This window comes from Anser anser, assembly GCF_964211835.1.
Source record: "Anser anser genome assembly, chromosome: Z".
Taxonomy (NCBI): Eukaryota; Metazoa; Chordata; class Aves; order Anseriformes; family Anatidae; genus Anser; species Anser anser.
Genome location: NC_139723.1, coordinates 21,177,559 through 21,201,630, shown reverse-complemented (window position 1 = coordinate 21,201,630; position 24,072 = coordinate 21,177,559). Strand labels below are relative to the sequence as shown.

At 39.7% G+C, this 24,072-nt stretch overlaps 1 protein-coding gene across 1 annotated transcript in view; it reads right to left on the bottom strand.

Moving 5' to 3' along the window:
- The window catches only part of SNX24 (sorting nexin 24), a 97,270-nt gene extending 78,639 nt beyond the window's left edge, over positions 1–18,631 (bottom strand). The window contains exon 1 of the mRNA XM_083816083.1: positions 18,472–18,631. Within this exon, the coding sequence (XP_083672209.1) occupies positions 18,472–18,537 (66 nt within the window). The 5' untranslated portion in view covers positions 18,538–18,631. The remainder of the gene's footprint in view (positions 1–18,471) is intronic.
- Positions 18,632–24,072: the final 5,441 nt, after the last annotated feature.

Here is a 24,072-nt window from a genome sequence, read left to right as displayed (position 1 = left end):
CTTTCATCCCTATTCACCCTTATACAGAAAATATTTCAAATCCTTAGATATAGATTTTATGGAAGGAAGAGGGGTATTTCTCAGCATTACCATTACAGAAAAACTAGAAACAGATAGATCTTATATATTGGTTTGATGTGACCACATTGATTATCAACTAGTTGCATGATTAACCACCAGACTTGGGCAGGATATTATCAACCATCTATTTCTCTTTAGAGATACACACTTTAGAAGGAAAAACATGCTTGGTATCTTTCCACTGAACTTGTCAAAAATGGCCTTAAAGTTCGCTTTTTGAGTGAAATAGAAGAAAACATCACTGAAGCATCTACACGGTCCATTGATCTGTCTCACCAGACTTTACCAGCCTCTTTTCAGAATTTTAGGGAACAGAAGCGCAGCAGCTCCAATCAGAGCTGCTTTCAAACCACTCAGCTTTTCTTCAAGATGTGAATATTGACTCTCTCAAAGTCAACTCTGAAGCTGTATCAAGTTAGACATCCAGTATCTGACATATGCAACACTTTTCAGTTAGCTTATTAAATGTTAAAACTCATGTCATGACATGCATTTGAATGTCATAACATGAAATGTTCTTTATGTTTGGTACAGACGGCCCCAACTCAAATATAATAGAATCATATAACAAATAACAAGTACAATTCTTCTCTAGAATTTATTGTTTTCAAGTATGTTAGCATATGCAATTTAAAAAAAAGTAATTAAAGTGACTTACATACTTCCTAAATTCAATGCATACATAGAGTGACCCCTACCGGTCTGCTAGGCACCCGAGCAAAGATAAAAACCGAAAGAAACCATCACTCCTGGGAATGAATCTGCCCTAATTTACAGGGGCAAACATCAGGTAAAGAATTTACATATTTCATTCAAGTTACAGCATGACTGATACTAATAATTCATAGGCAAAAATACTCCAGTCATCCTATGGACTCTTAAAAATTAATTCTTCCTTTTAATACAAGTAACAAAATAAACAAGCAGAGGGCTTGTAAAGAATGCTTACCATACATATACCTCTTTCTGTGGCTGACAGACATTATTATTAAGAGCTTAAATGTTTCCCCAAAAATTTCTTTAAAAACACCTAGGAGAAATAAACTTCAGTCTACTAGTTTTTAAATGAGAAAAATATATACTTACCGTGCTTTCCCAATTATACATGAGTAGTAACTACTACAATAAGCCCCCATGAATCAGACTAATTTTGCTACTGTTTATATTATACATAACACACAAAGTCATGGAATTATCTAATTATTTGTCTAAATGCTATCTGGTTTCATACACAACTATCTAATAAGCCAGGTGACCAATAATGTGCTCTGACATTGATCACCTAATCAATGTCACACATATCACCTAATATACCATATATTAATTTAAACAAAGTCTTAAAAATATGTCTGTTTATTTGAAGTGCTGAATGTTCACTTTTTTTTTAAAATAAATTATATATTAGACACACACTATGTGAAGTCATTACCCAGCTAGGCTCAAAACCGACTTGAAAACAGCAAAGCTTGCACTAAATGTGAATTCTCAGTGCATTTCTTTGACCATCAAGCTTTTTAATAACAAACACATATAATTACAACATAAAGCATGCAGGAGATTCACCAAACAAGAGGAACATTTGCCTTTAACTTCACTTCAGCCAGTATTCATTTCAAGAATCTAGTACTAGAAAGCAATGTTAATTGCCACTCCTAAAGGAAACCTCTGCTCAGAAAGCTTAGGAGACAAAAATTCAACATTCTCTCCCTGCTTAAAAATTCTTGCAAATTAAGAGAAATATTCTGTAGCTATTGAAAATTTCTACTGCATCTAAACCAAGTCAGCCCACTGCTGCACAATACTTATTCATACCAGGAGCTCACAAAAAACACCACTAGTTCCGGATGCTCAGGGGTAGCTGGAACCGGGGGGCAAAATCTGGACCTCTGAACTCTCAGCGGTCACATGCAGTCTAGCCTACACCCTGACTCTTCATTTCTGACCACTCCAGGCTGTTGAAGTGAACAATTACAGCCCAAAGTTGTTTTTGAAATGCATTCAGCCAGTGCTAATTTAGCACACCAAATCCCTAGGGCCTTCAACAGGATCTCCACGTTACAGAGATTTTTTGGGGGGAGTCATATTTAAATATTTACAATGTTACACAAAGAATAATAAAAAAAAAAAAAAACAACGACATGCTATGAAATATTTAAGAAGACTGTAACTTCACATTTTTTTCAAAACCAAACAGTGAACTTTGCTATTATTTCCACTGAAATACACAGAGCACTACAACATCCTCTGTGAAAGTATAAAATTTAGACATTATTATGTTGAAAAAAACAAAAACGAAATAACACTGAGATTAAAAGTCATGCATTCCAAAGACATGAACATCAAGAAATAACATATAATTTAATGAATCCCTTAGTGCTTAATGCCTCAGAGATAATTAAAAACTTACTTCTCATGATCTTGGTGCCTTTCAGTGAGCAAGTGCTCCAATTTTGTCGTGGTCTGCCTTGCTCATCATATTTGATCACAGGCCTGGCAAGTGCCACGTTAAACCTGAACTGAACCAAGCATTACCAACTTCCTTATCACCCTTTTTTCTACTGTATCCTTACTGGACTATGCCAGCTCTTCACAAAAATCAAATACAAGTAATATTACTGTCATCTTTTGTGAATGTGGAAATAACACACTGAAACACTTAATTCAAAAAACTTTAGAAACATTTGCTAATTCCAGACATCCAATTTGCGATACCAAGGAGTAAATCTGGCAGAAAGCTTCTCTAGGAAATGATTTACCAAACCTGTGCAGTTCAACTAGGAATCCGCTGCCATCCAGGTGTCTTCGGAGCGAGTGTCAAAAACCATCAGAGGAGTTGCCAGGGCAAGGGAAAATCATGTGCACAGCTTTGAGACAAACCCAAGAGATAGATCTCAAGAGGGCCAAGCACTGTTAGAAGTTTAGCCTGAGGTGAACCTGGTCCTTCCCACAACCTGTCAAAAAGTTGAAGGACTTAAATTTTCAAAACCTTTGTCCCCTGTAGTCTGCTTGGTGAAACACGGAGTCTGTAGCTTTGTATTACATCAAAAATGTGACTGTCTCCAAGCTGTTTGCACTAACAGAAGGGGCATAAGCCTATTAAAATCCATTACTCCCTCTTTATCGTAGTAGAAAGTAACATAATGCCAAAGCTGTTGCCAAGCCAGACATGTAACTGCATCAGTAGTCTGCTCTGATCAAACTACAGCTTTTTACCTGTACCAGGTTCCAAGACCTGATCTCTGTTCAGCAGTGCAAAGCCATGCAGTGACTGCAGGGATGTAAGAGCATATTTGGCTGGTTTGGGAATTTCCACAAACTATTTTTCAGAGCGTGCTCTCATGGTACCTTGTCTCTTCTGCAGATTTGAGTGTCCAAAGGACCTCTCCAGCAATGCGTGGGCAGTCTGTGCATGCACTGAGCTCTTGGGTAAAAAACACTCATGGAGGCCTGGACATAACCAGTAATCAAAATCAAATCTTCTGTCTTGTGTTAGATGTCTCCAAACAAGCTTGTGCTGAAACTGTTCTTAAGAAAAATAATAATAATAATACTTTGTTCTTCTAGTTAAGTGCCTCGATGATCCAGCATTGAGGCCTCCAGTCAAAGGCTGTCAGCCACTACACAAATTGCCTGGCTACTCACTTGCCTCCCCTGATAAATTGATCAATCAGTCCCCAACACTCACTCCTCTGCAAATCTGCTGATGATTTGTAAATGGAATCTTGTTTCACTGTCTACAAAATAAGAATTAAGAACTGTTATAATGCAGGAGGCAGAAAGGGGCTTCCGTCATTAAAATTTTGCAACCTCGGCCTGAGTAAATGTTGACTCTTATTGCCTACTTATCACACCACCCCCCATAATCTCACCCTGTTTCCTTAAGAAATACAGAAATTGCCTGCAAGGCAATGTGATACAAGGAATAAAGATCTTTCATCTTAGTCACCATCTTTGTTAATAACTGTGATCCTTGCGTACTAAGGATTTCTAAATCAGTCAGCACCAAAAACCCGCTATGCCAAGGACAGCAGTGAAATACAAGGGGCTTATTTAATGCTCGGGCCAGAAGCACATTGCCACACTGCTGCACACCCAATGTTCTGCACCAAGCCTTCTTTTTTAAAGTATTAGTCTTGCAGGAACTGCTGAAGATTTTTGGTTGTTTCCTTGGTGTTAAAGGCAAAAAGCTATATCTAAATATAAACAATAAATTAATTACAGACATCGAGAATAAAATGAAACTAAGCAACCTGTGGATGCGTCTAAGAGCAGCAAAAGGGAACTGGAATGGCAGGTGGCACAACACTGCTTTACTGCCTTGCTCTACCTGTGATTTCTGGCAAAACATATGGTCTGAGATGCAACAGAGTGTGTTAGGGCTCAACAGAACACACATAGGACCAAGCACACAAGAACTTTCTGAAAATCCATTACATAGTGGTAGCGGCTCCTTCATTATGCCATGGGCAAGGTCTGCACTAGCAGGGAACATGCAAGAAATGTCAGGCAAAGACGATAGCACTAATCTTTAAGCACCAAAGTCCACATTGGCAAGGAAGAGCATACCCATGAAGTTGAAAACAGGTACTTAATGCATTAACTAAATACAAGATTAGCCGTTATCTTCAGTAAGCTCTGCAGGTAGGCAGTGCAGCAACAACAGCCACTATACAAATCCCCCTGGAATATTCTGTAACTCTTTAAAACAGAGGTCTCTGATCAGCACCTGAAAACTCTTGATGGTAACTGGTACAAATTGCTTGGTCTTTGTTCTTTGATTTCTGTCATCAGGAAATGTGAAGACTCTTCTAACTTCCCAAACTTGTATAAGCTGCCTTCAAGCCTCTTCAGATCAGACAGGATTGAGGTGGAACACATCTGCGCTTTCAGCTGTTAACTCTGGGAAAGGCTCCTGCAGGGCCTTCCCCTCTTGTAACAACCTGCCTGTATCCTTTTTTTTTTTTTTTTTTTTACCAGACAGGTGAGAATCACAAAATGGTTTGGGTTGGGTTGGAAGGGACTTTAAAGATCGTCTAACTCCAACCCCTCTGCCATGGGCAGGGACAAAGGGATGGACAACCAGAGCTCTGATCAGCCCTACTGCCATTCCTGTCTCTGTGCTGCTTTCTGCTTCACAGGTAAAACACCAGTCTAGGCATCTCTTCATAATCCAGCCATCTAGCAATTTAAACATTTGAAGAGCTTGCATTTTATGGCAGAAACTATATACAGGAAGAGGTGCACTGAGGTAAGAGTCAAAACAAATATTTTTCATTTCCTTACTAGCTTATAGAGTCAGATGTTTCCCCCCCGGTCTGCACCTCCCTTCATTGCTATGTACATGTACAGTTATGGAAACAGATACACTTGGTCCAGTTCTGCACTGTTACTGTTTGTAAGTCTGAAGTACTAAACAAATAAGCACTGGGGTCGGTGTAAACACTGAACAAAATGCATTACTGAATAGTATTAGCAGTGTTTAAACAAGGCACAAAAAAATAATCTGATGCGACAAGTCTGCCCCAATCACTGCACTCGCCTCAAAATTTAATGCTATTTGGGAACAGGAAAGAACTACCTCCAGGAAGACCTTGCAAAAGGCTAAGAAAAGAAAAGATGTTTCTTCTCTACCTGGAGAGGTAGCAGCTCATGATTGTTTCTGTGACCATTCCACTATGAGAACCTCTAATATTTCCAAGGGGAAGAGAAAACAGCTACTCCAGGTGAACTCTCAGGAACGGTAGAAAGCCACAGAATTTGTAAGTGATAAGAGGCTAGGGACTGGATAGAGATTAAATTGTTGAAATAATGCAAAGAATGATTACTGAGTTTTTGCTAGAGGCTTACAATACTGAGAGACCTCAGGCAGATCTATTCTAGTCCTGTATCTCTGTGAGTTACTTAGCTGTCTCAAGGCAGGACCAACTATACTTCTAAGTCTTGGCAGAAACATTTAAACCTCATGCAGACAGAGTTTCCATACTCTACTCCTGAAAGTTACTCTCATGCTGCAGTATCTTCATTATTCAACACCATTTCATAATAAATCTTTCTCACTTCTGGTGGAGAGGACAAGAAACTGCCCAGAAGAGGATTACAGCATCTCCAATATGCAGGCTGATTTGCCTCCTTTCTCTTTCTAACAGCCTTTATGTTACTGAGGACTGCTAAAAAGTTCCTGCCCAATGCTCTCTCCTTTCACAGTAAAAAAAAAAAAGGTGCATTTCATTCTTCACAAGAATTATCAGTCCAGAAAGTAGTGTAATAGTCATATATGGTCATATGCCCTTCTACATTGCTTTCTCTTATGGACACTCTTCCCCACAAGTTCCCATGCTTCTTAGAGTGCAGTACTGAAGTCTGGACACAGGTGTCCAGCTTAGTATACACTCCACTCATCATTGGTAAGGACTACTCTTTCTCATATTCGTCTTTCAAAACCCTGGCAGGTACAGCTAACATTAGCGTCATGGCCACCTTGTGATGTAAAAGCCCCACGTCTGTTCAGCAGACATGTTACCTAATCCGTTGGATCCTATGCTGTGTTACTGATTATTTTTTGTTAAAATCAGCACTTGGCATCAGTTCCTGTTGAATTATCACCCAATTTTCCTTTCCTGAATAATATTTCCAATTCAAATTTATTTTTGATTCTACTCTTGTTCTCCAGAATGTTCACTGTTACTTCCACCTTGGTGTTGATGGCAAGTTTCAATAAGGACACTATCCCATCATCCAGGTCATTAAAACATCAGCTTGTACCGGACCACAAACAGAGCTCTCTGCAATACCACTCAAAAAATCCTTCCAGTGTTGGCATACGCATGTGCTTCTGAATACCTGTAGCCACATATGTACAACGTGTGTGTGTGCATGCATGCCTACCTTCTGCCCCTGTGCAAATATAATGAGTTTGGCTTTGGTCTTTGCTTAGCAACAGCTGATGTAGCTTGCAACAGTACAAATAAAACTCAAACGTTAAGAGCATCTGCACTGGATTCAACTAACTTGTACTTTCCACAACTCACAGCATTTTTTAACTAGAAAATATGGCAGAGCTCTTTTAGTGATGCATGTATAACACATGCTAAGCACCCTGCAAAAATGTACAGTAAGTTTCAAAGAAATTGTACTATAAAAAACTCCACCAAGGAATAAAAGCAAAACATTTTCAAAAGTTGGTCTACCTCAAGCTTGAAAAGAAATTTTCCTTCTTTCTTTTCATGCACAATAATGCAACAGTGGGTTCTGACCCTAACCCAGAGTTTCTCTGAGGAACTGTATAATGCAGTAGTATTTTTCTGAAAATATTTAGAACAGAGAGCGAAAAAATGCAGGCTCATTTGACCATTTAGCTTAGCTAAACAAATCTGCTAGCAAATGTGGAAGCTGAAGAGGAAAGGAAAGTGGCAGATTTGCACAGACTTGCTAGCGGGGTGCTCAGAGTTACATTGCTGTCAGAAATTCCCTAGGTAAAATTAAAAAGAAATGCATTGTGCTCAGGCATTTTTATAAATTCCTCAGAGATACCATGAATATTAATAAGAACATTTTTTAAAACAGTCTGTTAAATATTAAAGTATGTGCATGTATGCCATAGCAATGTACAACAATTGAATAAAAATTTGCTCTTCCCACAGGACTAACTAATACATATTTTTCCGCACTTCAGAGAAATTCTTGTTAACCCAAACTAACATGTTCAAAATAACAAGATTCAATGATCTGGCAGTTTTTAAGAACAGATTACTGACATGGTTTTGAATGTTTCTTAGATGAAATCACTAACATTAACACCTTCACATTAATCGATTGGTGTCAGCAGAATTCTGGAGAGCTATGCTGCAGGCTCCAACATCAAAGTAGTAATCAATTAAGGAAGTCAGCTGAAAAAAAATGATGCAAAGATCAGAGTTGTCAATGGCGAAATAATCTCATCTCAGTGGTGTCAAAGGAAGAGTAAAAAAATGTCATACACTTATTTCATAATGAAAGAAAACTACTGTAAACAAAGATCTAATTAAACAACAATACACAGATAACTAATTAAAATCTATGAATAAATTCCTCATAAATCTGTATTATAGGGCATATTTATGTAATTCAATGTAAGATACATTTAGGCAGAAATTGTACAAGCTTTTCTCTCTTTTTTAAAAAACACTACTGAAGAACATACTTGCTAAAAAACACAGTGATTTTATTTAGAGAGTACTAAAGCTCCAAATAACAGAGTTAAACACCAAGAAAATAATAATCAAATATATTCAGTCTAGTCCGCAGAAATCACTTAACATTTTTACATCTGAAGCACTTTTTTCCCCAAAAGGGAGAAACAAAGCCACTGAATTTTGTCTGCATGTTCCATCCATAAACAACACTTAAGCACAAATAATGTCGCATTGTTAAGCTGCGAATTCTTGTATCTGCTGAGTTAGCAAAGATGTCCACAGCAGGATGTTGAGAAGGGGGGCATTAAATACCACTCAAAATAGGGTTCTCATTTCTCCATACTCTTTGTTTGGCTATCACCATCATGAGGGCCTCTTCCACGTTACATGCCATAGAAAGCTACCTGACACAATCTGTAGTGCATTCTTTACCTTCCACAGGCAAACCATCAGAATCTATTAAAATTACTTTACGCCGATAGCACTAGAGACATGACAAATCACAGGCCAAGAGTCAGATACCAAAGAATGTGTCTTAGGGCATTGGGGCCAGGCCGATTTGCAAGCAAATGATATTGTGTGAAGCTGGCATGCTCAGTGCATGACAAACTGATGCAATTTCAGTACTGTCGGAGAAGCTGGCTGAGATTTCTCTGATGCTGGCTACGGTTAGTGTACAGAATTGTGCAGAGTTCCCAGATTTGAATCACTGGGGGCCTGAGAGGGCTTCACTTGACAAGCCACAAATAATTACACTACACTCTTTCTATTGTACTCTATTATTTTGCCTCTTATCTGTAAGCTTTGAGCACTCATGAACAAGCAAGGTCGCTTCTATTTTGACCATGATGCAACAAAACATTGTTCTTTTGTGATATGATAAATAAAATGCAGCCCTGCAGACTAAACATTTTTATCAGGTCCATTTTCCACTTTTATAAGCAACAACAACTTTGGGAGCTTGTTAGCACAGTAGAGGTTGGAAATAACCATGTAGGCAGGTTCATGAGCTTTTCACTTACGAGTGTGATACAGCTATCTCGTTATTGCAAAAACTCATTTGAGAAATGGGGCATTAAGTTCTTAGCCCTTAACAGATAACAGTTATATCTATGATTACTTTAAGCAGGTTTTTACCCCCTTTCAAATCAGCAATTTTTGACAATTTAGTTGGTGAGTAGCAAAAAATAGTTTTAAATGTACACTACATTGCCACTTCTTACCTAGACACCAAATGCATTCCTAAACTAAAGTAACTGCATTTTCCTGTGTTAGCTCACAAAATGTACTATTCAAACACCCAAGCAGACTGAAAGTCTTGCTTTACTAGTATTATCTTGGCCACTGAATTTAAGAACAATAATGACATTCATAGCATTCACAAAAAAAAAAAAAAAAAAAAAAAAAGGAGGATCAAAAGAAGAAGCAGTGGCATTCATGGCTTAGGTAACTAAGTTCTAGTCACCTTTTCCTAGTTCACAGAACATTCAACTTTCAGAAAAAAATGTCTTCCTTCTCCCATGGACTGGGTAAAAATCAGGCTTATAATTTAGGGTTCTGTGTTACAAACCAGATGCTACTCCTCCTTTTCAGTCTTAGAACTAGGTTTAGAGATTTTCCAAAGCTGCAATTAGCCACAAACCATCTAGTAGTAAAGGAAAAACTCAAACATGAATACTTAATGCATGTAGGAATAAAATGATTCTTAAAACCTTTCCTGATTGCTATTAGCATACTCCTTTTACACTTACTTTTTGGATACATATATAGTAGAAATTATGCACCAGAAGGTAAATAGAAAGTGTTAAAAGATTTCTTAACTGAAAGTGATGAACTTAAAATATATTATCCTACTTCGTCTCTAATTCAGGCCAACACAAAGATTGTCTTATCTGAGAGAAGACAATTACTATCCTCTCTAGAACTCCTGATAAGTTCTTACGAAGTTCTGTTTTAAAAGGGAAGAATATTCGTTCCATTTTCCTAACTGGTATGAAAAATTTATGACAAAGCCTGGAAGTCTGACATCATAATATTTCTGCCAATGGAAGGCAAAATTGAAAAAAACAAAGAACCAGATTGTGATGTATAGAAAAAATACAGCAGAAAAAATACAGCATACAAAAGCACACTTCAGAATCTACTTGAGCTTTGTAATCTGTGTCAAAACAGATTTTTTAAAACACTCTTGGTGAATGGTGAAAAGAATGAATTGCTACCAGTCACACATCCACATTTTAAGCACTCAGCAAAATGAAAGGCCTCTGATATTTTCTATTCAATACCAAAAGTGGATGCTTTTTTTTTTTTTTTACTGCCCTTTTATGCTCTCTCATTATGATTAAAAACAGAAGCTAGGTCTTCGTATTTTAGAGGTAGAATGGATCTTTTATTAAAATGTAACTTTTAAATGTTCTCTAACATACTTTTAAAAATGGAATGGTTTGGAATTTCATGTAGCTTATGTCACTGCAGAACATATTTTTTCTTAATATTTGGCAGAACTCGGAAAAGCAACAGGCTAATACATTTTCTGATCCTATAATGGCATTGGACTGAACTCCAAATCTGTTTTACGGTTACATAGCATTCAACTCCAAATACGTTTTGTTTTTTCTTCACAGGTTTCAAGCAAAGTAAATGTTGTTATAACATTCTTTGACATTCCTGTAAATCTATTAGTTCTTTAATTTATGATTAAAATGAAGACATGTTCCTTATATTTTCACATCTCAAGAGTACATGAAAGTTAGAGTGTAATTACCATCACAGCTTGACTGCAAGGCAGACATATGACCAGGTAGTTCTCTTCCTGGACAGAGCTTGATCACTAAGTAACAAGAAAGGAATCTAAATGCAAAGAAACTGAGGCCTGTGTGAGGCCACAGGTAAAGGCAGTTCACTGAGGTACTTATGGTCACTTTTCATAAAAGCAGTTCGCTGTAATCAATACAAACTTGCTGCTGAACAATTGATTGTTTCACCGCACAATCAAGACTTTGTTTGTCCTTATGGAAGAGATGATAGGAAAGCTTTAGATTTCATTATTTTCCAATTTGGAAATACTGCAACACATGAATACCTTCTGCTCCAGTACAAAAACAGAATCCATTTTTAAAACGTGAATCAATTGCAGGATGAGACAAGGAATACATAAAATACAATAATGGAGATCAGTAATTCTTATCTCACAGTTCTCAAGGTACACTAGGGGGAAAAAAGACCACCACAGAAGTCCCATACCATTTTCACTACACTAAAACATTAAGTAGTCTTGCAATAATGATGCTGTAACAATGCAGTAATGATGCAGGGTAAGGACAGACATTACTTTTCACAGCATCTCATCGGGAAACAGCTATTACCAGTGTAAGCAAGAGTGAGTTTTGAAACTCTCTGTACCACGCAGGCAGTTTAACAACTGTTGCCTAGAGGCCCTGGTCTTAACTGTGACCCACAAACACTGTGATTCACAAATAAATAATCTACTAAATGGAAGATGCTGTGGAGGCTTGAGGGTCATTCGTGATACATTACCAACCCTACCTGCATTGGTGGCAGCTTCGGACTCAAAAGCATCTTCACAGATTTCCTACACACACATTTCTAGAGCTGAAGGTTGTTACGAACAGGAGGGGGAGCTCTCACCGCACCGGCAGCGGAGGAAAGGGAGGAAAAGTGGTGTTTCGATGAGCACCTGGAACGCAGATGGTGCCCCTTTCTCGTATGCTCTTTCTTTCCCATCTTATTCCAACACCCAGAGGTACCCAAGCACTGCTGTAGTGCAGCAGATAACTTCATTTAAAACATAACATACAATGTTTATTGGTTTACAAAACGTGAAATGCTTGTTGCATTGTACTTTGGTAGAAGTAACAATAGTAATAATAGTAATAGTAATAATAATAATAATAATAATGATAATAATAAAGGCCATTCCAGGGAAGAGAGTATCCATGTTTTAGCTACAAGGTATTCGTCATCAGGAAGTCCTTTTATTTCCTATAAAGAACGCAATGACACTTTCAAAGTAAATGACAACACCTCTGCTTTGCCATCAAAATCCTCTGTCAGAGGACCCTAACAAAACGCTATTTTAGCCCTCCCCAAGCCGCAGAAATCTAAGGCTTACCAAAAAGTGAAAATGAAAAGTTGATGCATGTCTTCCTACAATTCTTGTAAAACCATAATGCAAAATGATGTTTGCTGACAGTAATAATGATCAAAACGCACTAACTGCTTAGCAGCCTGCCCAGGGACACGGAACAACAGGAGCACTTCAGCAGGCTCAGGGGCAGCACTGCGGTCCCACCGCCTGGCGCCCTGCCAGGCCAGCCGCCTGTGCTGGGGTCTCTTCATTCCCAGCATGTCAGGGAACGCGCGCCTCTCCACGCCTCAGCAAAGCTGCATCCAGGCTGGCTAAACTTTGTCCTCAGCTGCCTACTGAGTAAGAAACATAACCAGGTCACCAAGCTGTAGTACAAAGTTCCATCGATTTCTTTCCTATTTTTTTCTGTATTCCAAGAACAACCAAGACTTAAAGACCATTATTCAAGATCCACTAAGATTTGAATGTATATTCAGCCTCCACATAAGCTACCCTTTAAATTCCTCCGTATTAAACTTTCAAAAATGGACTTAAAAAGCGAGATAGCTACTAAGATTGAGAATGAAGCATTCATGCAAATTATTAGCAAATTCTCATAAAGTCTGCAAAAATTAGAATTTATAAATGGGTGGATATCTGATAGTGTTTTCCAGCTGATAGTTTTGAATTGTAATGGTTTGAAGAGTAGACGTGTAAGATTTCCTGTTATCCTAAAAATAAATATCTATTATTAAAAAGACAGTTTTCTAAAACTGTTCCTTCAATATGAATTTAATATAATAGCCTAGTCACTGCTGTAGATGAAAAACACATCTTCAACTTTTTAAGGACTCAGCAACCACCTACCAAAAATGGTATCATTACAAACTGAAATTCCAAGATAACAAATGACATTACAATGATAACTAATGAACAGTTAAACCTGAAATGAATTGCATTGGACATTAAAAAGTTCGAAGACCAATTAAAATGTGCATTACCATAATAAAAAATAGAGCGATCAATTACATCTTCCCTCATGTTGGATTTCTAAGCCTGGTATGTTTTCACTCTTCCAGGGAAGTGAAGAATGTATTAATGCTATCTTTGTTGACAAGATTTTACAAGTAGCACAACCTGATGTTATATAGACAGAAAACACCAGCACAAGCAGTTAAGCATGAATCCCTCTGATGAAGTAATTCCACTGGTAGCATTGTATTATTAACAAAGTTTTACCACTACTACCTCTCAAAGATTTAATGAAATTCAAATACATCTTTACTGTGATGCATGTTGGAATGCTCTGTTATCCCCTATCTTTCTGAGAATGTAACTTCCTCATCAAAACCACAAATCAGTAATCTTGTGAGAGAACTGTGGAATGGGCGCTCAGCAGTTATGGTTTACTGTCAGAAAGTGTCAACTCTCGGTCTTTCAGATGGTAAATTGATACAGGTCATCATTCTGCTACTTCTCTATTTTACTGCTGAACTCCCTAAAGAGCACATTGAGAGTGATTTCTTGCTCTAAGAAATGTTACATGGCCCTTTCCACTGACATGGCGCTTTTTGTGACTGTGAATCAGTGGTTTTGAACAACTGCACAACAATTAGAGAGATCACCGGAACTATATGTCTCTGTCAAATCTGCCTGCATCCCCAAACTGATTAAACACAAAACCAGAAACAGCTCTAACTGATCGTTATGTACATGATCAGTCTGTTTTTTCACTTTGGTTTTACTTTTTTTCCAGTTTCTGCCTTAGCTGCCTTCAAGTGCACTGCAAAATTATCTTTTGACTTGCTTTATACCCTTCAAGTTCCCATTGCATACAAAGCAGTCAGTTTCATATCACTGACTCAAAGTCTGTCAACAGGAAAACTGACTGGAGGAAAGAAATTTAATCACCAGATCTGCCAAATGCACAAGTTAACCAAAAAAGAAATTTTGATCTTTGTCCTAAATTATGGGTTCTATATCATCTGCTAATTCATTCTGCTCCACTGGAACTGAAGAAAGCAATGGTCTCCCACCTCATTTTTCTGACATTACAGAATCACTGGTATCTCTCAAATCAACTTTATTCTCTTCTTCTTCTGTTTAGGAGAGAGAATATGTGTACACACCTGCCATGACTCCCTTGTACAGACACCACAACATTTAAAAGCTGTTTAGATATTGTGACGAAAAGAATATCTAACTTGCTACAACAGACCCAACATTTCTACTTATCTCCCCTGAACTTAGTTGGAGTTACTGCTTTTCAGAAGGACTTGTGATTCAAAGTAACACTTGGTGAGCTTGTACACAGCAGCCTGGTGAGAACAAAGTCTTCATCCTCACCAGTATCGTCCTCAAGGCATGCAGACCCAGTTCAGATTTTTTAAACTACCGAATTCACATGGTCCAGAGGCTCAGAGAAAGACTTGGAACAGTAATGCTTGAAGTTTCTAAAGTAAACGCATTCACATAATTACTCCACGCTTTACAACAACAATAATTACAAATATTCCCCCTTTATCACTTGCTACAGTGGCCTAGTCTTGGGCTACCTATAGAAGAACATCTAACAGATTCGCTTTTTGACTCTGTGCATACCTACTTTAAGAGCAAAGAATGCTGAAGTACATAATCTATACCGAACTTCAAGCCTGTGCAATTTTATACTTCATAAGCAAGAGTATAGCCTAGTAATTAAACTGCTGCTTCTGTGAAGATAAAGGCTACATACTTTCCAAAAAATCTATGGCACTCACTCTCTTACAGGTCATATCTTGCTTCCACAACATTTGCAACTCCAAGAGCAATTTTGGGAGTAGTATTGAAGTGTTAATTAAAAACGTAGTAAGCACATCTGTCAGTCAAGTATGCCCTCTGCTCTATAACACATTTAAATGTATGTCACCTTGACCTGCAATATACCACTGTAAAAAATTTTTGGTCAATATAAATCAAACATACACTAATTTATTCAGCAAGTTCCCTAGCATCAGAATCAACATTAGAAATCTAACTAGTATTTATTATTCTGTTATTGACAAAGGGAGCATATTTAAATGATAACAAGAACACATGGGTGTCATTTTGAAGTTAAATTGTTCCCTAGAGATATCCTTAGTAAGCGTCTACATTTAAAGGTCATTCACTGCCAAATTATGAACAACTGTTGCATTTATTAGCACAGGCTCAATAGTTTGGAAGGTAGTGTCATCAATTTAAACTGACAATGAAATCTAGTTGTCCACAAGGAAAACAGACATTTTCCTTATTCTGTATTTCACTGTTTTACGTATGCCCCAAATAAAACTGGAGCAAGTGCAAGTTTACTCAAGATTTTTTTTTTCTTTTTTTTTTGGGGCGGGGGGAGGGTGGAAGGTTTTAGGCTTTTATATCCGAGAAGAGCGCTTTAGTAAAGCTGAGCTCCTGAAACAAAGACAGAAGGGAGAGAGCTCCCCATTTACTTTGTTGACTGAGCACTATCTGAAGTGTGGCCCTACAGACTTTTGCCTCATTTTTCTTTCTAATCTTTTCTCTCCTGAGCTGACCTTTTCACTGGCCAAGACCCCACCCCTTCTACTTCTTGATTTCTCCCTGGTTTTCCCTTTGAAGCCGGGAAGCGGTTTCCAGTTTCTGTAACCTTCACCCTCTCCAGAACTCCACTCTGCTTCTGCAGCTGATGCCTGACAGGTCTCTCCCCATGCTGTCTTCCCAGTGGTGCCTAGTGGTACCAAGCAGAGAAAGAAAACCACCAGGTTTCAGGAAAGCAAGCTGAAAGTAAACCAGCCGGTTGGTAACAACCTTCCTTACAGAAAAGGACAAACACTCTTTCCATCTCTCCTTTCCAGGCAGTGAGATGGTGGCAGGATGAGTGTATCCTGTTCTGACAAAGAAGGAACCAGAAGCCCAGAGATGTCAAGAAAGCATGTCTTGTTACATGCAGAGACTCTGCAGAGAGAAGGGGGTCCCTTACAGTCTGCCATTTCACGCAGCAGGTTACCACCATCACCACTTGTAGCAAAGAAGTGAGGACAACCATCAATACGCTTCTCAAAAACCACTTTTTCAGACTCATTTCTCTGTCATGGCCTGACAACCACAGCACAGAAGTCACACTCTGAGACCTCCTGGCGCATTCATTACCAGCCTGGTAGGGAACCAATGTGCACCAAGCTGCATCATCCTCTACATCATTAATCACATCATCTCTGGTATCCCTTTGTTTCAGCCATGTTTGAAAGCACTGTCATTCTGAGCAATCTAGCACTTGTAGGAAAGAGAGCGGTAGAAGATCAACTGGGTTGAGCAGTACTTCTAGGATCATCATCATACTGTTTTGGAGGTTAATACTGTACATAAGCCTGATGATGTAAGATAACCAACTGAATTACCCATACCCTTAAGGGGAAGACATATGAGGAGCGGCTGAGGTCACTTGGCCTGTTCAGCCTGGAGGAGACTGAGGGGAGACCTCATCATGGTCTACAGCTTCTTCATGAGAGGGAGTGGACGGGCAGGCACTGATCTGTTCTCTTTAGTGACCATTGATAGGACCTGAGGGAATGGTGTCAGCCTGTGACAGGGGAGGTTCAGGCTGGATGTCAGGAAGAGGTTCTTCACTGAGAAGGTTGTTGCACACTGGAACAGGCTCCCTAGGGACACAGTCACGGCACCAAACCTACTGGAGTTTAAGAAGTGTTTGGACTGTGCACTTAGTCATATGGTCTGAATTTTTGGGTAGATCTGTGTGGTGCCAGGAGTTGGACTTGATGATCCTTATGGGTCCCTTCCAACTCGGGATATTCTATGATTTCATTTCATAGAAAAAACATACTCTGTTCATATACTTTATGGTACTCCAGAATGGTACCCATTCCCTTTAATTTGAAGGCTGCATTTCAAAGAGAGTCAGTATGTCACAGCGTCACTTTCTCCTCTTACCTATCTTTTCTAATTCATCAGACTCAGGTAGCCCAGAACTGGCGAAACATCTACTTAATCACAAGAAGTCTTCAATACCCTGCAACCTCCATATTTTAGGGCAGTATCTACTAAAACCACAGCCTCTGACTATGAATCCTGCATTGGGCCCCCCAAAAAATGAGAGCTGATGTGGTCTGGACACCGACACATTTCCATGATCCAAGTCTCCAAGTGAAGTCACCTTTTTTTTCAATGCAAAATGATTGCTGTTATTGTTTCCTTTTAGGTAAATCTCTCTTCCTGCACAGAGCAACAGTAAGCTCTCACCAACCTGTTTTGCTGGAGGGAGGGCTAACAGTAGGCTCACTTGCACTGGCTGTGATTTTCAGTCCTTGATACAACACTTATGCAAACTACGTAGTAGAGTAGCAAAAATACAATTACATGACAGTAAGTCTTGCTCATGTATAGTCAATAAGCTCTTTAAGGCATAAAGGAAAACCACCGTGCTATTATCAGAACAGACGTCTCTATCCTCTCCCACAAGTGTGCCTGGCCCAGAGAAACTTTAGCTATGACTTCTAGTACAGCTTCACTCATGGTCAGGGAAACCCTAGAACTGATGCATCGGACAACTTAAAGAATCACGTTTTTCAATAGGATGCAGTACAGAAATTCACACCCCTGACTGAAGAGGCAAAGTAATTACATGAAAAATTATTAAGTTTCTATTGCGCTACAGCAGGCTTCAGACGGATGCTCACCACTCATCACCAGTGACCAGAGCGGAACGCTGCTGTAACAATCAGACCATTTCCACTTTCAAGATTATTAGTGTGATTTCCAGAAATACAGTTTCGTTTCAGATTTGGATGATGCTCACGCACCTTGACCCAAGCCAGAAAGGCAGTTACGCTTTCACACCCATGCTCCCAAAGCATCCCACACGGCTGAGCCGGAGCCGGGCCGGGGCAGCTTGCTGGGCTGTCGTTCCCCACTCGTGCCCACCCGCCTTCCCTCGCGGCTCCAGGCCCCACACCGCTCCCGCAGCACCCTCCGCGAGCAGCAGCCCGGCGAGGAAGGCCGCCGCCCGCTCTCCCCGCACCCCCGGCGCCCCGCTGCCGTTACCCCTAACGGCTCGGCAAGATTTAAAAACCAAACCGGGGGCTGCGGGGACGGGGCCCCGCTGAGCTCCCCCGGCTCCCTCACCGTGTACCCCCGCTCCAGCTCGCTCTCCTCGTGGCGGAAGGAGGGGATGTACACCTCCATGGCCATGGCCCCGGCCCCGGCCCCGGCCCCGCCGCCGCCGCCCCTCACCGGCGCCGCCGGCCGTTGAACGCCGCCGCCGCCATCGGCCCGCCGCACGTGACGCCGCGCACGTGACGCGGGGCTGGGCGGCCGTTGGGACGCGGCCGTTGAGTGGCCGGTGGAGGCGCTGAGGGGGGGCTCGTAAAGGCAGAGCTCGGGGCTGCGGCACCGCACAGACCCTAAGGGGGGCTCGTACAGATCTAACGGCGTATTCGTACAGACCTAAATCCACACAGCGCAAAGCACTCACTGCCCTTCCTCGGCCAACAGGCTCCCGACAGCGGTGCGAGTACCTGTCTGTGACAATGCCCGCTCCGGATGGATAGGGGAAGTTAAACGAACAAAAAGAGATCCTCACTGAGGAAAGTTGCCTGAACTCTTAATTGTTTACTTACCAGAGCACTCTGAACCATTGCAGAGAAGTGTGGGTGATTTTTATCTACTGGGGAAGTCAACTAAGGTCTCCTACTGCAGCCGTACTGATGACAAAAAGCAATGGATGCAGGAAGAAATGGGTGCAGAGGGATATGAGACCTGCCCAGCAGGCTGTGTAGCATTCCCACCTCACTCACACCTGCTAACTTTGCACCTCAAACCATAGAATCACAGAATCATTAAGGTTGGAAGAGACCTCCAAGATCATCTGTTCCAACCATCCCCCTACCACCAATGTCACCCATTAACCACGTCCCTAAGCACCACGTCCAGCCTCTCCCTGAACACCCCCAGGGACGGTGACTCCACCACCTCCCTGGACAACCCATCCCAATGCCTGACTGCTCTTTCTGAGAAGAAATGTCTCCTCATTTCCAACCTAAACCTACCCTGGCGCAGCTTGAGGCCATTCCCTCTTGTCCTATCACTGGTTATCTATGAGAAGAGGCCGGCCCCCAGCTCCCCACACCTTCCTTTCAGGTAGTATGCAGAAGCTCTGTCAGGTGGCCACAAACTGCACCTCACTCTGTATGCCTTTATGAATGCTGGAGAGCCCCAGTGGCTACACAGTCAGATGGGAAACTTCACCATCTCTCACTGACCTTTTAAGAAGTAGCTACCATTATAAATTCTTGCATGTGCAGGGGTTGATTTTGCATAAACAGAGTCAAAAACCTACCTTAAAAGCGGACACAAATGATAAATGATTGCTGTTGTCTGGCATATGGCTACACTAGCTCAGTGTTTCTAGGACCAGCTTTCAGAAGCATCTTCTGAAAACTAATTGGCTTCATTCTAGACAAGAAACATTAAGGAGAAAGAAAAAAAGTTACAAGCTCTTTTCCCTCCATTTCTCTTTGTTTTACTGCCAGCTAAATTTAATTGTATTTTGCTCTAAGCAAAGACCTATGACCTGAAGAATTCAATACAAAATAGAATGCTTTGACTAAAAACAAGCAGGAAAAAAAAAAAAAAAAAAAAAAAAACAACAGCTAAAGCAAAGTAAGAGCCATACATAATAAAAAATGGCCTGAAATCAAAGCTAGCTAGTCCTCGGACATTTATTTCTGCATAATGCTGCTCCTTGTGCTGGTGACCTCAGCTGCTGATGACCAGCAGACAGTCCTAGTGATGCTCTGTGGTAGTGGTGACACAAGCAAAAAGATTTCATTCCCAGTCCCAGTACGCCATTTGACATTGCCTGTGCCGTAGGCGTCAAATTCTTGGAACACAATGGAGACTAAAGACATTGAATAAGGCATCTGACTTTTCCCCAAAGCGAACTCTGGTGAATACATTATTATAATCATCCCAAGGGAAGATATGTTACATATTAATAGTCTAATTAGTCCAATAAACATGGGCATGCTAGAGTATAAGTCTATCATACTTGTTAGTTTCTGGTTAAAACTCCAATCTTTTAATCTTAGATTCTGTTCTCCAAGTACAAAATGGATGAACCATTTGAATGCTGTAATGCATTGATACTGATGAGAAGCTAGTAGAAGAGCTTCGCTGGGGGAATATTTGTGGTTGTTTGCCACCTAATAACCAATAACTTCAAAAAGCTACTTTTTGCCCTAATACCATATAACTTATTAACAAATAAAAGTTTGAGACATTAATCTGGCTTCAAATTCAATAGTACTTAATGGAACTTTTGACTGTGCATCAGCCAAGAGGAACAAGGAAGATTACATGGTGAGCTGAATTCAAATACATCAATATGTTTTGAAATGTTAAATACTTAATTTGCACGATATATCATCATTAGTTTGTTAGTCTCTAAAGTTACTGCCGAGGAAAAAATAGGATTTCTCCGCATGGCTGACAGACCAAGGACCGTCTTTGTCTCATATGTTGAGGAACTAAAATTTAAGAAACGTTAATTCATAAAATGCTATCAATGTGTTGAAAACCACCCAGAATTCTTCCTTTTGAAAGTTAATTGCACAAACAATATATGATGATTATCCCCCTCTTCCCTCCCCCCCCCACACGCAAAAGGAGAATGTATTCTAAATGTAACATGATTTGAACTGGGGTAACTTCTATTAAAATCACGTCAGTAACCTTAAAAGGAAAACAGTAAAAATGGTTGAGCTCTACTGGTAACAATTATGTAGGCAGCCTTCAAATTCCACTGTTGAGCAGGCCCTAGGAGGTCCTCTAGACACTGTAGCTTTTGGTATTCCCAGAATTACTAATACTGCATTTTATTGCAGGTCATGCTGCAACCTTGGGTTATACTCTTAAGCTAACTTGACCCAGCATGTAAAATAAATGGATAAATACACTACTGTTTCGACTGTTACCTCTCACTAGACTTTTCCAGACATTTCCATGATCACAGAGGCTATGAATCATCATTTAGCATGTCCAATCCATGAATCATGCCACACTTTCAGTAAGTAAATGAATGCAAATGTGGCATTTTCACAATCATCTTTTCACAGTACGTAAAAATTAAACATTTTTGAATTAAAAAAAAAAAAAAAGAGACTTGTTGGCTATCTTTTTTTTTTTTTTTTCCTCCTCCAAAATAGTTCCTGTGCTATTCCTCCTATGTAGACTATTCCGTGTTCCTTACTCTGGAATGAATCCATGAGGGAGATGGGGGAGAGAGACAGACGGACAGAGACACCTCTCAAAGATCTGTTTCTACTAAGTAATGCTCTCCTTTTAAGGACTTTCTGAACGACTAGTTTCCTGATTAGAAATAAGTATGTATGAATTTTAATCAAAATGATAAGTACAAATCAGATCAAAAGACCAGATTAAAAAGACAATCCTTAATATGATCAGAACATCAGTTTACTGATTTTTCAGTTGCTGCCACGAAGATTGTTTTTAAGTAAGCCTGCACCTCAGCGTAGTTCTACAGATACTGGTCTCCTACATAAATAGTAGCGAATTTCAACATACTTCATAAAACTTTGGGTAGAACAGCAAAATTTGCTTATTAAGGAGTTCACATCCTCCTCACTTCTCAAAAGATCTAGCTTTACTGTGGTGGCAGTGTATCTGTTTCTGAAGAGTTACAAAGGATTTTCAGCAGGCAATGAGTGCAAAGACCACACTGGAAAGAAGACGCAGAAAAGGCTAACTCTGGAAAGCTGTCAGTCAGTTTTCCGCACAAACTCGTTGCAGCAAACAAGAAACTTGCTCTTCCTCCTAAATGGCCACAATGTTTGGAGCCAACAAGTAAGTAATTTTCTGAACAGCATAAGCGCACGTGTGAGAAGGGTGGTGGGGCAGGGGGGAATAGAGTTGCTGTAAGGTAACGACAGACTTTCATATGGTGCAGTGCTCCTCTAACCTGCTGAGACTTCCCCTGGAGTACCACATCGGATGTGAACATTAAGATAAAAGCATTTCCTTTCTTGTGATTTGTGCCATCTTCCTTCCTTGTGCTCTTCCTATCTTAATATCTCTAAACCACAGATACGTGGTTTACCTCAAGCCTTCTCTCCCCTTCCCATTCTCATTGCATATTTCTTCTACCCTAGTTCTCATACAAATATCCTTTTGTCCAAGCTGCCTCCCATACTCTTCTGAGACACTTTTTCCCAATTTTCTTAATGACAGTAGATGGATCTTGATTTTTTTTTTCCTGTCTTCCCTACATTAGTGATTTCCTTGTTGATTTTAAGGAGAAAAACAAAACAAAACAAAAAAACAAAACACATAAAAAGCTATTTTAGTAGTACAGTCAGAAGTTACTTTGTCAAAAGTTACTTTGCTTATTAGCAACTTCACTTCCCACTCAACTATGGAAGGCAGAAGATTAAAGACAAAAAAAAAAAAAAACAAAAAAAAAAAAAAACAAACCAAAGAATCACCTTAGTAATATAGCATATCATTTTGAATAAGCCTGAAACCTCAGTTCCTCATGTTTCAGTATTGAACTTTGTTTCCTTGTACAGTTGCAATAAACTCGTTTTTTGCCAAAGATTTAAATTATTACAGTCTGTTCTAGCCTACAAGTGAAATACCATATAATAAATATATTTAAAGAGAAACCTTTTACTGCAGACATAATTTTAGTGGATGCTGGTTGTTCAGTTAAATGCACAGAATATACTAGCCAGCAGTTCATCTCCACCAGAATTTGAAAGAAACTGACATATCTAGGGCACAAACCTAAGAGATGACAGAACATAAAATCCCTTACGCAGCCTTTAGAGAAAAATAATACAGGAGAGGTAGAAGACCGACTGTTAAAAAAAGCAGATTATTCAATTTTAAAATAGACAGTGACTAAATCAGAGACTTACTGTAGACTGAATGTAAGTATGAGAAAGGTAACAATGTCTTGGATTTAATCTACATCACATCATCATTCAGTAGCCATATATTTTTAATTCAAAAAGCAACAGATGAGAATGGGCATGATTTAAAATTTCTGGCTGTAACCTAAGAAAACTAAATTAGACCAAAAAATTAAATTTGACAAAGTAGTACTTTGTCTTTTATTCAACATTCCAAATGTTAGTTACTTCTACAGCAGTAATTAAGTATTTTGCAAACATTCGTTGTGTTCATACTAATGATGGTGGTACCTGGGTTTGGAGATTGGAGATGGAGGGAAATAATGCTTACAACGCGTACAACACAGTATGCTGAGTTCCTCAGGGAAAATATTTTAGCAATATCTCCATTCTCTTGGTTTGAATAACAACTGCTAATAAAGACGTTAATCATACTAGGAAAGATGTCTTTAATCTTCATAATCATAGAATCACAGAACGGTTTGGGTTGGAAGAAACCTTCAAGACCACCCAGTTCCAACCCCCTGCCATGAGCAGGGACACATCCCACCATACTAGGTTGCCCAAAGCCCCATCCAGCCTGGCCTTGAAGACCTCCAGGGATGGGGCATCCACAGCTTCTCTGGGCAACTTGGTCCAGTGCCTCACCACCCTCACAGTAGATAATTTCTTCCTTATACCTAATCTAAATCTACCTTCTTTCAGTTTAAAACCATTACTCCTTGTCCTATCACCGTACTCCCTGATAAAGCGTCCCTCCCCAGCTTTCCAGCATGCTCCCTTTAGGTACTGGAAG